Genomic DNA, 17,455 nt, shown 5'->3' with positions numbered 1-17,455 from the left:
CACACATATAAATATATGTATATATACATACACAGTTTTTTTGTTTTTAACTTGTAGGGAAAGGGAGAGTACACAATGGAGTACTGCCGATATCAACCATGCTCACCATCCACACAAGAAGATCTCATTAATAAGTATTTGGAAGCCACAGGTCAACTTCCTATAAAAAAAGGAAAAGCTAAGAACTGACTTTCCTCACCTTGAGTTTACTGACTTTAACTGAATGTGCAATGTTTAGATACTTTGATGGATTCCAGTGGAATGAACTCAGGATGCTGAAAAATTTAGAAGCCCTTATTTCACATTCAGGAACTTCTGCTGTATTCAAAGAAATTATATGTATATTTCTATTGATTGGTTTTATAGTTTGTGGCAAACCCCCCAATAAAATGTTACTGAAAAATTTTAATGTTTATTTAAGGAGTAAAGAAACTAATTTCAGTTATACGTCTTAGTTTAGAATGTGTGTAAACTTCTTTTTCAATTTTTTATCATAAAAATTTCCAGTATACAGGAAAGCTGGAAAAAGTGTGCACAAGTCCTATACCTTTCATCTGGTTCCAACAGTAAACAATTTTGGTAACAGTTTGCTTATCGTATTTGCTTTATATGTATGTTGTCGGTGACTCTCTAGTTTTGATTTTTAAAAATTATGATTATGCTCAAGACTTGAAGGTGAATTGCATACATCACATTTAGAGTTTCATTAATGGATAGGCGTTTCTCTTTTAAGATCCATATGGTCTTAATAGAGACCAGATTCTTCATTGTGATATTAAAATATTAGCTACATTTCTAGTTGGTTAAGTATGTCTGGTTACTTTAGTTTGTGGCTTCCACAAATTTATGACTGCCTGTTTTAGGAGTGTAAATGTTACTACTTCCTGTGGTCCTATAGGAAGTAAAAAATGGACACTTGCATGTGTTATTCATATTTGTGTTCATATTAATGTTTCTGCAGCCCTAGATAATAAAGTATAATTAATAGAATTACTGCCCAGTCAGTTCCATTCACTTAGTAAATGCTGGTTGAATTTGAGTCTTTTGGAATTGATCATAAGTGTATATTATGTTCGCTGAATTTGTGAAAGAATAAGTGTTAAGCTTTTGTTTGCAGTGTAAGTTGGACTTTTCCAGGCAGTTCAGCCATACTTTCCAGAATCGTTTCTTCCAAAAATCAGCTGCTATCGCAGACATGTTCTACTCCTTTATCTTACTGGATAATAAAATAACTGAGGCAGGCGTCTTCCCTAGCAGGTAAGAAGTGAAACAGTTGATTTAAAATTTCTGTGAGTTTCTTGATTTATGAATTTGGCTTCATAATTTTAAGATTTCTATAAAAAAGATTTTTTAAAGTACTGCTTCCATGTTTTCAATATATTTGCTAAATACTTTAAATGCATTCCTTAGTTTTTCAGTGCTGTGAAAATAAGTACTGTTATCCATTTTGTAAGAATAAGCAAATGCACAGAGAAGGTAAATAGCTCTTTCAAGATCACACGGCTCACCGTTTGCAAATTAATATTTTAGTTGTAATTATTCTGTGTACATTTCCCCCATGAATATATCTGTTGCTGTCATGATATTAAGACCAAAAGTATGGTTGCTTTGGCATTTCATCAGTATTTTGAACACTTCCTAATGAGGAAATGCCTCCATAGTACTTAGCACAGTTCTTCTGAACATTCAGAATAATCAGAAACATGGGAACTGAGACAAGTAATTTTGAATGTGTTTTTAATTTTTTAAATATTCTGGTTATAAAGTTACTGTGCCAGAAGAGATCTTAGATATTTAATCAACACCAGCATTTCATATGCAGTGACACAGGCCTAGCTGGTGGGAGTAACTAGAATTATATCTCAGAACCCACATATCTTGCTAACTCGTTAGTTACAGTTGGTAAACACCATATACCAACATCTGTAGCATGGAAAAAACTCATGAGACTATTCATAAATGAGGATTTTTTAAAAATAGTTTTGTGAAGGATAATTGCTAAATTAAAGGCAAATAGCATTACTTGTATTGGAGAGCAATAACAGCACTAGGCAGGTTTGCACTGCTTTCCAATCCTGCTTGCATTTTAAAAATCACCCTAGGAGCTGTAAAAAGAGCTGGCCGGCGCCGTGGCTCAACAGGCTAATCCTCCGCCTAGTGGCGCCGGCACACCAGGTTCTAGTCCTGGTCGGGGCGCCAGATTCTGTCCCGGTTGCCCCCCTTCCAGGCCCGGGAGTGCAGTGGAGGATGGCCCAAGTGCTTGGGCCCTGTACCCCTGGGAGACCAGGAGAAGCACCTGGCTCCTGCCTTTGGATCAGCGCGGTGTGCCAGCCGTGGCGGCCATTGGAGGGTGAACCAACAGCAAAAGGAAGACCTTTCTCTTTGTCTCTCTCCCTCTCACTGTCCACTCTGCCTGTCAAAAATAAAAATTAAAAAAATCACCCTAGGAGCTGTAAAAAGAAATACACAGGCCCACTCCAGATATTTCTAATTCTCTAGGTGGATCCAGGGGCTTTTGCTTAGCAGTTTAAAAGGTGCTTGGGAAGCCTCATCCCATATTGGAGTTCCTGGGTTCTAGTTCTACCTCTGCCTTCAATTCCAGTTTCCTACTAATGCATACTTTGGAAGGCATCAGGTGATGGCCCAAGTATTTGGGTCCTTTCCACCCATGTAGGAAACTGAGTTCCTGGCTCCAGGCTTTGACCTTGCTCATCCCTGGCTGTTGTGGACATCTGGGGAGTGAACTAGGAGATGGGAGCATATTCTCTCTGCCATTCAAATAAAATAAATAAAAGTTTTCCAGGTGATTCTAATATGCAGTCAGTTAGACTGCTGACATGAAAGATCTTGTAAAACTCAAATAGGTCATATTAATATTCTTTTGTGAATATCATAGTTTGGGTTATTGATTCTATGATGAACTTACCTTTAGAGACAGTTTTTCTGTTATTTTCACTCTTAGAACGTAGTTTATAAAGTCACTAAGAATTATTTCTGAAGTTCAGGATTTTTCATATAGATGATCCTTAAATTTGACAGCTACCAAAGAGGAGTAAATTTTGTGACATGTTGGATTGTATTTCTTTGGAGATAGCTGTTTGCATTTCTTTCTTTCTTTCTTTTTTTTTTTTTAATTTGACAGAGTTAGCAGTGAGAGAGTGAGAGAGAAAGGTCTTCCTTCCGTTGGTTCACCCCCTAAATGGCCTCTACGGCTGGCACTGCGCCGATCCAAAGCCAGGAGCCAGGTGCTTCCTCCTGGTCTCCCATGCAGGTGCAGGGGCCCAAGCACTTGGGCCATCCTCCACTGCCTTCCCGGGCCACAGCAGAGAGCTGAACTGGAAGAGGAGCAACAGGGACTAGAAGCCGGCACCCATATGGGATATCGGTGCCACAGGTGGAGAATTAACCAAGTGAGCCATGGCACCGGCCCCAAGCTGTTTGCATTTCTGAAACTCAGCTGTTGAACTGGAACTTTAATTGCTATATCTGTCACTGAAATAAGTTAAAAAATATATGGAAGAATTCATTTATCCATTTTCATAAGTGCAAGTCAGCATATTAAGTAATTATAATACTTTGAAAGCTAAGAAAGGTCACAGAATAGGTCAGAATTTTCTAAGCTGAAACTAAGATGTCATGAAGGAATAATATTTAAGTGCAGATATAGAAGCTTGAATATGAATTTCAAAAGAACTTTTTTTTTTTTTTTTTGACAGGCAGAGTTAGAGAAAAAGGTCTTTCTTCCATTGGTTCACCCCCAAAATGGCCGCCACGGCCGGTGCACTGCACCGATCAGGAGCCAGGTGCTTCCTCCTGGTCTCCCATGCGGGTGCAGGGGCCAAGCACTTGGGCCATCCTCCACTGCCTTCCCGGGCCACAGCAGAGAGCTGGACTGGAAGAGGAGCAACCGGGACAGAATCCAGCGCCCCAACCAGGACTAGAACCTGGGGTACCGGCGCCACAGGTGGAGGATTAGCTTAGTAAGCCGCGGCGCTGGTCGGACTTGTTTAACTTCTAACAACTCATCATTAAGGTAGGAAAAAAAGCTATGAATAAAATAAAATGGAATGTAGACAGAATCCTAGTATTTTGTATGTTTTAGCATTCTGAAAGTTCTAGAGATTAGGAAAGTGATTGTCATGCTCTATGTAACTGTTATTAGCCCAGAATAATGCAGGTGAATTTATGACTCTTAATAAAAAGAGACTTAAGGAATTAAGAGTTTTTCATTTTATGCCATAGCAGATGATATAATTTTTTTCTGTTAGGTAGTAAAATCAATCTTGGTTTTTGCTAGAAAAGATGTTCTGATGGAGATACTAAGAAAATCTGATGGTTGAATATTTATAAATTAGGTAATTGTGTATATAGAATTCCCCTTCATAATCTATTATACTGAGATAAGTCTGTTAAAGGATAGCCTTAGGCTCCTTACTGGGACAGGCGTTAGGGCTCAGTGCTGCTGAGGATGCCTGTATCCTGTATTGAAACACTAGTTTAAGTCCTGGCTCCTCTGTTTTATATCCGGCTTCTACTAATGTGTGTGGCAAGGCAGCAGGTGATGACCCATATCTTGTGTGTTCCTGCGGCCCATGTAGGAGATGGCAGGTAGAATTTTGGGCTTCTGGCTTTGGCATGGCCCAGCCCCAGCTGTTACAGGCATGTGGGGAGTGAACCAGTGGATGAAACATCTGTTTCTTCTGATCACTCTACTTTTAAAAAGAATAAATCTTCAAAAATAATATCCTCACTTGAATTATGGTCACATTTGTCTGTCTCGATTCACTAATGAAAAATGCCTTTATGAGGTTGAGGACTTTGAGAAAACTGAACTGCCAAGGCAAGGCCTTTTTGTGGTCTTTAATGTGATGCTAAAAGGTCGATAAAAGATTACAGAACATTGAGCATGACATCACAATGCTCCTGTCATCTTTTCTGCAGATCATTTAGGGGACATCAGTTGGAAGAGTTCATCCTTTGATTGTGGCACTATTTAATCACTGTAAGATTGTTTCTTTGATGTTTTGGAAAAGCATTCTCTTATCACATAGGTGGGAGAGCTGATGCTTCCTTTAATAACTGTTTGAAGCAAGTGTTGGGAAAATAAATGCAAAGTTTTGGTGTTTTAAATAGGAAAAAGTACAAACTAGATATGCATGCTTATTTTTATTTTCTAAGAGCCCATATGTAAAAATGTTTCTCTTTAGTATAAATTTGGCCTATTATCAAATAGTAATAGGCTTTAAAATAATACATATTTTGATATATTTTAAAGCTGATGCTTGCTAATCACTGGGTAAAGGATTTTAGACACTGATACAAGCATTCCATTAAATAATAATTTTGAGAGGCAAGTGGTGGCCCTGAATCAGTTCTTCATGTCTTGAGGAGTTACTCGCTTGAACTCAACTGTAGTCCATTCTGTGTTTGCTTTTATGAATCACTTAGGCCCACTCTGGGTCCAGATTGTCCTCACAAATAAAAACTAAGTATTTCATAGTCTTTCAGTTACATCAGTGTTCCTTTTAATGCATGTTTGCGGATAGCTTTATCTGTTGAGATACTCTGTGTATCTGTAAAATTTGAGTTAAGCAGTATTAAGATTTAATTTAATCCCAATTTTGCCTATGTATGCAAATCTCTGCACACACATTCTATTTAAACATTTATTGAAAAGTAGATATCAATTTAAAAATACTTGTATGAAATACAGTAAAATTTATTTCAAATAGTATTTTTCCTATAATTTGCCCTCACTGAAAATATTTTTTAACAAGAGAAAATATATTATCTTTGTTTACATACTACATAGAAGCATTTTAGCAGCATACAATAGTTAGCTATACCGTGTCCAAAATAATGTGAATTATAGGTTCAGAGATCTGACCCTGTTTTTTGCCTTTACTTGTTGATCCATCTGCAGCAAACCAGGCCACTGGCTGTGCACTTGAGGGCTGAAATGTGGTGGAAGCTGCTGGCAGCGGTTTAGCACTGAGCAGAGGTCAGTATGCATGTGCTCCCAGAGCTAAAGCTAAAGCAGCCCAACTGAAGAATTTTGAGCATTCACTTGTAATCACGGGCTTTCTGAAGTTACTGCAATGCCTTTACTTTAGCTATTTTACTAGAATGATAATAGAGGCTGGTACAAGAGATTTTTCTTCTTGTTAGAAATTACTGAGCTGTGCTGGTGCCACAGCGGATCCTTCTTCAGTTCCAGAGCCTTCCGGTGTCTGTAGCTCTTGACAGTTGTACTTCACTTTGAGTGGTTTCCCAGGGTACCAGACCAAGTGAATACGACAGGGAATGATTTCCTAGGAAATGGTAATAGTAAAGTGTTATAATCTGCAAAATTTGTGGTGAAAACAGTTCTACATACAATTTTGTATTTTACCTGTGTTGAAAATTCATGAAGTAGAACAGTGTAATCAAAATCAATTGCACCTTCATGTGTTTTCTAGAGGAAGAAAAAAAAAAAAAAGTATAGTAAGTATGGTGGATTTCTATTAGCTCAGAATTTGGAAGGCATATGTCATAAGCATTCTTATTTTGTATGGGTGCTTTGCATCTCCGGCTACCTTTTAGATTTGTTTCACTTCCTTTGGTAGTAAATATCCTGCAACAAGATGTGGAAGTCACAGACTCTCTTTTGTCATTGAGTTACCTGAAAATCTGGTTGAATGTCTTTGCTGCTTTTTCTCCTGAGTATTTATGACTTTTGATGGAAGCTGATGTCTGTGAGGATTGAGAGAATCTTTTAATGATCTTAGGGATTCAGAAGCTGTCTGGGTGCCTCATGCTGCTGTGTTAGCCTGGATATACCAGGCAGTAAGACATGGGGAGGGGCAATCAGCCAGGTTCTATGTGAGGTACTTTATACATGTTCTTATGTAACTGAGTATTGTGAGCCTGGTTTTACAGGAGTGGTGACTTGAGCTTATACTTAGTGACAAACGGGCATTCGAGCAGATCTGCTGACTCCAGCACTCTCGTTCTTCACGTATTCTGTATGAAGCTGCACCACACTGTTTCCACACTGCAGACAGCAGTCATCCTCACCTCTTTCACTTCCTGAGTTTGACGGGTGTTTACTGGTGATTAACCCCATTTCCTACTTTGATTTTTATGGCTGGGGTGAGGCAGGTGGCAAGGGTACTGACCTCTCTACTAAAGAAAATGAAAGGGAGGAATTTTTAGAAAAACATTAATTTGAACTATAATTTTTGTCTTCTACCAGTTTTAAGATTTTGAAAGGTAGAGTTACAGAGAGAGGGAGAGAAAGGTCTTCCACTGGTTCACTCACTAAATGGCCGCAATGGCTGGAGCTGGGCTGATCCAAAGCCAGGAGCTTCTGCCCAGTCTCCCACATGGGTGGCAGGGACCCAAGCATTTGGGCCATCTTCTGCTGCTTTCCCAAACCATAGAAGAGAGCTGTATTGGAAGAGGAGCAGCAAGGACACGAACTGGTGCCCATGTGGGAGGTCAGTGCTGCAGGTAGAGTCTCAGCCCACTACACTACAGTCCACAGTGCAGTTCCCCCTCTTTTTTTTTCTTAAGCTTTATTTACTTGAAAGTCAGTTACACAGAGAGGGACAAACAGATCCTCCATCCACTGGTTCACACCCTAGATGGCCACCAGGGACTGGGCCAGGTGGAAGCCTGGAGCTACATCCTGGTCTCTGATGTCAGGGGCCCAAACACTAAGGCCATCTTCTGCTTTTCCCAGACCATTAATAGGGAGCTGGATCGGAAGTGGAGCAGCCAGGACATGAACCGTCATGTACATGGGATGCCAGCATCGTGGGCAGCAGCCTTACCCACTCTGCCACAGTGCCAGCTCCATACCAGGTTTCTATTAAGACCAGTAAAGAATGTGACAAAGCCAAAACAAAGGATTTGATGGTAAGTTTTGATTTCCCTTTGTCTGTGGGGAATTTTACAAGCCATGAAATTTCCAGTAGGTGAGAAGTGGATGGGGGAGGGAAGATTACAGGAGAGAGTCTGGATAAATCAGAAATTGATAGCTTTGTGTGTGGCAGCTTCTTTGCTTATTGCATAGGTTTCTCACCTGCCTGGCAGGATACCCATGAATATTCAAAGCCAGTGCCTAAGGCACAAGCAACAAAGTCGGGATACTTCATGGGAGAAAACTCTGTGTCTTTTTTGTAAAATGACAGTTTCAAAAATTCCAATTACAATTGGCCTTCTGGATCCGTGGGCTCTGCATCCATAGATTCAACCAACCTTGGAGCAACTATATTTGGAAACAACCCTGCCTCTGTACTGAACATGTACAGACTTCTTATGCTCTAAATGATAGAACTACTCCCAGAGTATTTACATTATATTAGGTATTTTAAATAACCTAGAAGAGGTGATTTAAAGTATACCAGAGGACATGCATAAATAGTATGCAAATACTATGCCATTTTATATTAGGGACTTGAGCATCCTTGGATTTTGGTATTTGCAGGGCTCCTAGAACCAGTCCTCCTTGGATACCAGGGAACAACTGCATTAGTGGTTGCGGGGGGTGAGGAGGTGGTGGTGGTTAGTTTTTTTTTTACCTCATTGGTGATCATCTTAACCCCAAGTGATGGTTATTGATCCCAATGTGTTCCACACTAGCTGGCTGTTGTGTCATGTGATTGTCTCAGGCTCCTGAGCTGCCCATGTTATTTATTTCTCAGGCATGACTACCATGTATTTTTATAATTAAAATTTTGATTTTACTTATAAGCAAAGTGTTCACAGGAAAATACCTTCTTATTCTTTGTGTTTTTAAAAGTTTATTTATTTGAAAGGCATAATGGCATAGGGAGGTCTTCACCTGCTGGTTCACTTCCCAAGTGCCCACAACAGCCAGGGCTGGCCCAGACTCAAATCATGAGCCAGGAACTCCAACATGGGTGGCAGAGACCCAAGCACTTGGGCCATGATCTGGGTGCATTAGCAGGAAGTTGGACCAGAAGTGTGTTGTTCTCATCTGCCTGAACCAGGCATAATATACGATGCAAATGTCCAAAGCAGGGGCTTAATCCACTGTGCCACAATGCCCACCCCCTCACTGTGTTTTTGAAAGCAGCATTTCATAACTCCCTAGATTTTGGGCAAAAATGAGGGCTTGAAACAGAAGGTAGGACTCCAGTTCCATTTGACAAACTGTCAAGTATTACCTGTTTAATATAAAAATTTGAATTATGATTGGAAAAGCTAGTACCATTTTATTAAGACCTTCCTCAATAAAGTTACTGAAACACACCCTTGCATTTCTGTTTTGACAGTTTTTCCTCCTCCAAAGAGGAAGCAGCCTCCAGCCAAACCAAAAAGCACGCATGTTGCAGAACTGAGGAACAGGATGCTGCACATCCCAGCCTGGTGAAGGATTCCAAGGCAGGCTCTGCCAAGAAGTCATTATTTTTAGTATTATTCATAAATAAGCTCTTTGGCTTGTATTCAAACCATCACAAATGGCAATGAATCATCATCAGTTTGGACTGCAAGGATCTAATTCTCTGGTAACTCAGCACCTCAGTCTTCCTGGAGACAGACTGCGAGTGTTTTGTTTGTTCCCCTCTACTTACTTGGATCCTACTGTACCCTATTTTCCCCAGAGCCCCCAAAAAAGATTATACTTAGCAGGACCAATGTGGTTTTAGTAGAGAGTAAGTATGCTTAAATTATTAATATTAGCTGTATCGAAGGTAGATTTCTTATCAGAATAGATAGCATAAATGGTTTCTGTAATGTTTCTCTGGCTAATGGAAACCTCTAGTTTGGGTAAAGGCTTGAGCTAATGGATAATAATGTAGTGCTGGTTAGACGGTTTGGGTGCTTAAAAATCTGGTTTGGACTGAAGTGCTGGAACAGTTCTCTTTCTACATCATATTCAGGGCCAGATGTGGAGAGGAAGTCCTTATCTATTTTCCCCCACCTGGCATCTCTTGTCACTGGCATAGTCATGGTGTCAGGAATGGCATCTGTTCTGCAGCCCTAGAGATCAATGTGCAGGCGAGATGGGTCGCATTCTGTAATTGCACTTCAGTACCTTCTTTGCCCACCCTTTTCTAAGGCCTTGTGTTCATTTGGGGCTGTGAGTATACAGGCCTGCACTTCTTTACACAGTGCGTCAAAGGGGGTGTAACCCTGAGTGTAAAGACAATGCCTACCCAGAAAGTTTTTGGAAAAACTTGCCAATCCTTGTACTTCTTGGTGCTCCTTGGGCCACGGAGCACCTCCAGTCACTTCCTGCCTCTGTCCCTGGGCCTTATCAGCACTACTGCCCTGCTGCACTAGACCTACAGTTCTTAGTGACTAAAAACTCACTGCTCAGTAGACTGTGTTGCTTCTTTTTCTAAAATATCTTATGAATGGTTAGGAGCTATATGAGTAGCAGAATTTGAAAATCTATGTGGATATAGATATATTACACGTCTCATTAAGAGAACCCTCATTTGAAATGCACATCAAGTTTTAAGGGCTTCAGCCAGTTTGTTGGTCCCCATTTAATAAGGGATGAAGTAGTTCGTGTGGGTGACCCAGCAAGTCAGTTGAATAATTGTTATTTATCTGAATCCACCCTCCACAGGGTTTTCTTTTTAACTTTTATTTAACAAGTATAAATTTCCAAAGTACAGCTTATGGATCAGAGTGGCTTCCTCCGACCCACAGCCCTTCTCCATTCCATTCACATCAAGATTCATTTTCAGTTCTCTTAATATATACTAAATTGATCTGTATATAAAGTAAAGATTTCAATACTTTGCACCCACACAGAAACACAAAGTGTAAAATACTGTTTGAGTACTAGTTGTACTGTTAATTCACATTGAACAACACATTAAGGACAGAGATCCTACATGGTGAGTGAGTGCACAGTGACTCCTGTTGTTGACTTTTGTTTATGGCGTCAGTAATCTCCATAGGCTCTAGTCATGAGTTGCCAGGGCTATGGAAGCCTTTTGAGTTCACCAACTCTGATCTTATTCTGACAGGGTCATAGTCAAAGTGGAAGTTCTCTCCTCCCTTCAGAGAAAGGTACCTCCTTCTTTGATGGCCTGTTCTTTCTACTGGGATCTCACTTGCAGAGATCTTTCATTTAGTTTTTTTTTTTTTTTTTTTTCCCCCAAGAGTGTCTTGGCTTTCCATGCCTGGAATACTCTCATGGGCTCTTCAGCCAGATCCGAATGCCTTAAGGGCTGATTCTGAGGCCAGAGTGCAGTTTAGGACATCTGCCCTTCTATGAGTCTGCTGTGTGTCCCGCTTCCCATGTTGGATCGTTCTCTCCTTTTTTATTCTATCAGTTAGTATTAGCAGACACTAGTCTTGTTTGTGTGATCCCTTTGACTCTTAGACCTATCAGAGTGATCAATTGTGAACTGAAATTGATCACTTGGACTAGTGAGATGGCATTGGTACATGCCACCTTGATCCTCCACAGGGTTTTAAAAAAAAAAATCTAAAACTGTTAGTCTTGACTGTGTCACAGGTAGGCTCCCACTTTCCCACTTGCAGGTTGGTTGAGGGACATGATGGCCATCAGTGACTGGCCCTCTGTTTATGTCCTGCTGTGCCTGGAGGGGAGTTTGGGAACGTGCCATGGAACACATCAGTGCAATCCTAATGCTTTTTCTCTGGTATCTCAGTGTATTGCTCCATTCCCATTGAGTTTCCTTCTCACATTCTCAATTATTTTGACCCCCTTCTCTACACTTTAAACAAACTTCCCCCTCTGAGTTGTCAGTTATGGTTAAAAGTCTGTTGTTGACATGTTCATGTTGGTAGGAAAGAGTTAAAAGTGTCTGTCTAGCAGAAGTGGTGCTGTATCCTGCATGTGACAATCAACTAGATGGTAATTTCTATTAAAGAATACTCTGTAAGCAGAAAGATAGATGTTCATTTTGATAAGAAAAACATGAGTTTCTAGTTGATATCTGTTTTACAAGTGGCTTTGGGAAGGTACACCAAACTATTAGTGGCATTAAAATGCTGACAAATCCCTGTCCTCAGATTCATTGATGATCCATCTGTGTATGGGTGAATCCATGAAGGAAGTGAATTTTAAAGATTGGTCCTTGCAGTTGGTTGTGCTTGCCTCTGATTGAATGCCCCCTCTTTGCCTACATCACGCTGCCCAACAAAACCTCAACCCTGGCTAAATCCAACTCTTCACCTACTGGGCTTCCACACCCACACAGCAGGGAGAGCCGTCCTCCGAATTCATGCCCATAAACCTTCATTGGCCCTTCAGGGCTGCAGAGTGCTTCCTGCCATGCTGCCAGCACTACTTCTCGCCTCCTTTATGGAGAAGACGGGAACAGTCAGAACTTCAGCAAGTCTTTGACATCTGCCCTCCTACCAGCAGATAGGGCTGCTGTTTCCTGCTTTCCCCCAAAGTGAACCCTCCATGTACCTAAGAGCATCACAATTGATCAGTTCTCTTGCCTACTCAAAAATACAAACAATTTTTCTTTTCTGCAATTCCTACCTTGCTCCTCTCTACTGGATGTTCCTCATCAACATAAAAATACAACATAAAAAGCCCTTCTTTCAACTTCTGCCCACCCATCCTCCAATCATAGTCCCTTCCCTTTCTTTTGCTCTCCAATATAGCTAAGCTTCCTGAAAGAAGTGAACATCCCCTTCCTCTCCTCCCATCATCTCCTTAAACCTACACCAGGCAGGCTTTTGTTTCTATTGACTTCCAGTTGCTCAACCAAATAAGTCAGCTCTCTGGCTCCATCTTGCTTGTCTTTCTAGCATTATTTGTTACTGGCAGCCAATCTTCCATCCTTGAAACACTTTGTTACCCTTACCTCCAACATCTATAGTTAGAAGTATTCTAGGAGTCAGTCCTTATAAAGCCCTTGTCTTTGTCTACACTCACTCATTGCTTGTGGGCTCACCCAATCCTAATCTTGTAACTTTAATGACCAGGCCAAATCTCTCCCTGAACATCAGATTCTCTACTTGGTCAGAGAATTTAGCATGTCTCAAATGAAGGTAACTTTATGTCAAATCTCTTCCTCCTATAGTCTTCCCCAGTCAGCAGTTAACTCTCTAATATCCATATCTAATCCCTGAGTAACACTGTCTACCCGAATCCAAGCACGTCTCATCACCCCCCTTGCTGCCATCCCCAGGCCTCACCTAGATTACTAGTAATATTTCACTGGTTTCCTGCCAGCTCCCTCGTTTTGCTTTGGTGTGGTCTTTATACATAGCAGCCAGGATGATACTGTTCTAAGTCAGATCATGTCACTCCTTTGCTAAAACCCTTCTACTGGGTAAAAGACAAAGCCTCACATGAACGGGTCCCCTCTGTTTGTATTCCATTTGATCTTACCTCTCGGCACCACCCCTTGCCCACCAGCCAGCCTGCTCGCAGTTCCCTCTGCCTGAACTTCTCTTCCCTCATGGGAACATGGCCTGCTGCCACTTCCCTTCAGCCTCCATGCATTGTTACTTCTTTCAGATTGGCCTTACTGTAGCAGTAGTAATCCTGTTAACACCTTGCATTCCCTTTTCCCTGTTTTTCTCCAAAGCACTTACCACCATTTGATGCATATTCATTTGTGCATTAGTTCACTGTCTTACCTCTCACTAGAGTTAATCTCAACGAAGGCAGCAACATTGTGTTTTTCATTCATTGTTGCATCCTAAGTTCCTAAAACAATACCTGGGTCCTGGCAGACACCCAAATTTTTGTTGAATTAATGAAATGTAATTAAAACTCTTGCTGTAACATTAGAAATCCACATTAATTCAGCCGAAGAACACTACATTGCTTCTAACACTTGTGGCCCTAGCTAATTTTCAGTTTTCTTACCCACTGCTTCACACTGCTGAGCTGTGCCAGGTTGTAGCGCAAGAACCGAGTTGTCTTTTCCCACATTACATATGAGCTGCCAAGAAAAGCCAGGTCCCACATGGGTCTCAGTGAAGGATCAATATGTCCATGACTGTCTGAGAGGGAGAGAAAAAAAGTTCATTTGTATTAAGGCATTTTCAAGGGACAAAATGTCAGAAGTTTCAGTAATGAAATACAGTTTAAACTTAGTCAAATCAGTCATCTCTCTCAAAATAAGACCTTGAACCCGACATTTTGTTCGTGACTGTTTCTATATTAGTGTGGGGATTGATAAGCTACAAGTCGGCCACTGAGTACATCTGTTATAGAACCATGTAATAGCTAATTGCTGTGTGTGTGCACACAAAGGAAGAACTCTAATGATAACTCACAGTTAAGTGTCATTAGTTGGGAAGCATGTCTAAGTAGGTTGAAAAGTCTGTAACCTTTTCCATGGTACCTTCTGATTTTGGCCTATAGTCACTGCCATGATCTTTGTTTCTTCATCTGCCAAATGCCTCTGTCTTTCTCATCACTGGCTTTGAAGCTCATCAGTGTGTTAGCATCCTTGCCACATGCTTTTTGAACACATAAAGAAATCAGGTGAGTTCTTATGACATTGTTTTTGGACCTGAAATCTTTAATCTGGCAAATGTTTTTAAAAACCTAGTTAATTTCAGACATTACTAAAGGTAGAAGACAATGATTAATAAATTACATTTTGTGGCTTTTAGGAACTCCGATTTTAGAAGTAATTTATAAGATGCCTATTCTTGGGCCATCATTTAATACAGTTTGGTGAAGAGGTGCGCAGTCTGTATTAAGGCCCAATAACAGCACAGCATAAGGAATACTAACAAGCTTATTAGGAAACAAATCATTCCTGGTGAAACCCTTTTTAGCATAGATTCTGTTCTGTGGAACCTAACTCGGTAGATAATGGTGAGCAGTTCAGGCAGCCTTTGCTGATTGCTTGGATGCTATGAAGGACACAAAGGTGGGTCCCTGTGTCTCCCACCTCTGCCCAACATGGCAGTGTAGGAGAGGGGCTCTCAGAGCTCAGGAACAACAGCCAAGGGAGAGGTCTCAGGGACGTGCCACAGAAGTGAGATTTTTGCTGGGTGTTGGATTCCTGTGATGTAGGGAAGGGGAGTGAGGGAGCAAGCACACAAAGGTAGGAAGGCACCTGGCAGGTTCAGGCTCAGTGTCTGGTCTCTACAGAATAGCAGCTATATGGACACCAGACTAAGAATGGCCTTGCGTGCAGTACCAGCGTGAGTACAGATTTTGATCAGCAAGCAGTGTGGGAAGATGACTTGAGCTGCCATGAGGTACGCACAGGAGGAGGAAGAGATGGAAATTCGACAGCCTAGATAGCAGGCTACTTGCTGTAGTCTTAGGGAGAAATACCACAAGCACAAAGGATGATGATGGTGGGTTTGGAGAAGACAGGATGGGTTCAAGATACTTTGTGGAGACAGGCGTAACAGGAAATAACACATTATTAACTGTTAGGAAATAAGTTGATAATGGCCAAAGTTTCCAGCCAGATTCTAGAACAGTAATACTATTAGACCTAAATGTAGCCAGAATGTGGAAATCTTTTGAGTAAAAACAACTTTGGGTTTGTGTATTAAATACAGTGTCGAGAAAGCAGGGGAGTAGATGATGCCAGATACAACAGAAAAATCGAGAACAGTAGGAGCAAAAAGACCATCAGGTGGGTCCCTGATGACCCAAGATACATCACTCTCAGTTCTGTGCACAGCATAGAAGCCAGCTAGGAGGTCGCTGAAGAGGAAGCAGAGTACAGAGAGTCTACTTTTGAAGAATGGACAGAATAAGGAAAGATATAGGGTGCCGATTCCATGAAGCATTTAATCCACAGAGCTTGACTGTCTTTGTGGAGCAAGACAAGGAACTGGCTGGCAGTTAGTTTCAGAGTAAGAAGGCTGCTGAAGAAGCCAAAGAAACTGGGAGTCTGAGGATAGAGGAGAGTTGAGGGAGATAGAGGTGGGAAGGAGTTGCAGAAGCTGGGGCAGTGAAGCAGAAAGCCAGACTGACCTGAAGTGCATGAGGTCAGGACAGGTGCTCTGGGCTTTGACGAAATGGAAAGCTTCAGTACAGCTGGGAAAGCAGAAAGGAGCAGTGAGTGCCATCAAGAGCCTGGCACTTGGAGGTAGTGTTGTATAAGGAAAAACCTGCTGAGAGTAAAGCCAAGAGATTGCTTTTCCTGTGTTGCCACCATTCACTGTTACATGGTTCATCTAAGTGTTTTTGATCCCAAAATGCTTTCCCTCCAAACTTACAATTGAACATTTGAATATTCTTCATTGTCTTTTCCTTGTAATTTCTTGGACCAGGTAATGTCATTTTTCTGCCAGCCTATGTTAAATAATCAACAGGGATGTGATTGCAGAAAGCATTTCAGACTTCTACCTTCTGTCCAAAAGATGAACATTTTATGAATGAATGGGTTGTTCTCGTTTATATGAGCAGCTGAACGTAGGAGTTTCTGAAAATTAACATGGGACTCTGACTTCAACATATTGATATGAACATTTCCCCCTTGTTTTACTGTTAAGGAGTTTCCTACCCTCTTTGTCTCCGTTGTCATGTATGTTGTTTCACAGTGCCACAGTGAGTTTAGATGTATGAGATCAAGACCCTTTACCCTATAAGGTAGATGCATTCGACTGAATCCTGGTGAAAGGGTGAATGCTGGCAGCACTGCAATAGGACCACTTGAGATTTCAGCTGATCACATACAGCTCCTTGGTCTTTTCCTGTGAGTGTAGTATGCTTGGGGTCATCTATAAGTAGTTTAATCAAGTCATTAGAAGCAAAATTTTATGTGTAAAAAGACAACTACTTTTCTAGGGGAAAAACAAGGTGGAGGAAATTCTTAAGTGGATTAGATATTCTCACCAGTTACACAGCAATCTAATGCCTTGGATTGATTAGGTACTGCATAGAATCTGCTGGGATTTGAACTGGCTATTCCAGGAATATTTCCATTATTTTGATTCACTTTATCTAAAACTAAACCTTTTGGGTTTTAAATAATTTCACATAAATAGCACTATTAAATGTCTGCTAAACTTAGTGATAGGTAATCTTTGATAACAATTTACAAATTCTGCTCTTAAAAATATTTTAAATTTCATAATAGCCATATTTAGACTGGTACAGAATGATCCTTATGGCAAGTATATAGGGCTTAATAATGGAACATAATCCAATTAAGCTGTGCTATTCAAAAGTGTCCAAAGTTTAGTGATCCTGTGTATTCAAAGAAAATGCCCTACACAATTTCTAAAATGTATGTTTTGAGGAAAATAAACCCTATTTACCCAACTTAAAACTATAGGCATCTGAGTATTACATCAGCTCATTTATCTCTCAGAGGTTAAGCCTGTGATGCCAGCATTTCAAGACCTGGCTACACCACTTCCGATCCAGCTCCCTGCTAATGTGCCTGGGAAAGCAGTGGAAGATGGGCCCTTGCCTCACGTGGGAGAATAGGAGGAAGCTCCTGGCTTGGACCATTAGGGGAGTGAACAAGTAGAAGGAAGATCTCTGCCTCTTCTCTCTGAAACTCTGCCTTTC

At 40.9% G+C, this 17,455-nt stretch overlaps 2 protein-coding genes across 2 annotated transcripts in view; one reads left to right on the top strand and one right to left on the bottom strand.

Moving 5' to 3' along the window:
• The window catches only part of GFM1 (G elongation factor mitochondrial 1), a 49,008-nt gene extending 48,018 nt beyond the window's left edge, over positions 1-990 (top strand). The window contains exon 18 of the mRNA XM_062212549.1: positions 58-990. Coding sequence (XP_062068533.1) covers positions 58-189 — 132 coding nt within the window. The 3' untranslated portion in view covers positions 190-990. The remainder of the gene's footprint in view (positions 1-57) is intronic.
• A 4,662-nt stretch (positions 991-5,652) lies between these two features.
• The window catches only part of RARRES1 (retinoic acid receptor responder 1), a 56,992-nt gene continuing 45,189 nt past the window's right edge, over positions 5,653-17,455 (bottom strand). Inside the window, exons 4-6 of the mRNA XM_062212536.1 lie at positions 13,826-13,962; positions 6,392-6,454; positions 5,653-6,311 (exon numbers count right to left, since the gene is read on the bottom strand). Coding sequence (XP_062068520.1) covers positions 6,165-6,311; positions 6,392-6,454; positions 13,826-13,962 — 347 coding nt within the window. The 3' untranslated portion in view covers positions 5,653-6,164. The remainder of the gene's footprint in view (positions 6,312-6,391; positions 6,455-13,825; positions 13,963-17,455) is intronic.

This window comes from Lepus europaeus, chromosome 2, assembly GCF_033115175.1.
Source record: "Lepus europaeus isolate LE1 chromosome 2, mLepTim1.pri, whole genome shotgun sequence".
In the NCBI taxonomy this organism is placed as follows: domain Eukaryota; kingdom Metazoa; phylum Chordata; class Mammalia; order Lagomorpha; family Leporidae; genus Lepus; species Lepus europaeus.
Note: the sequence above shows the minus strand (reverse complement) of the source record. Positions and strands in the feature narration are given on the sequence as shown.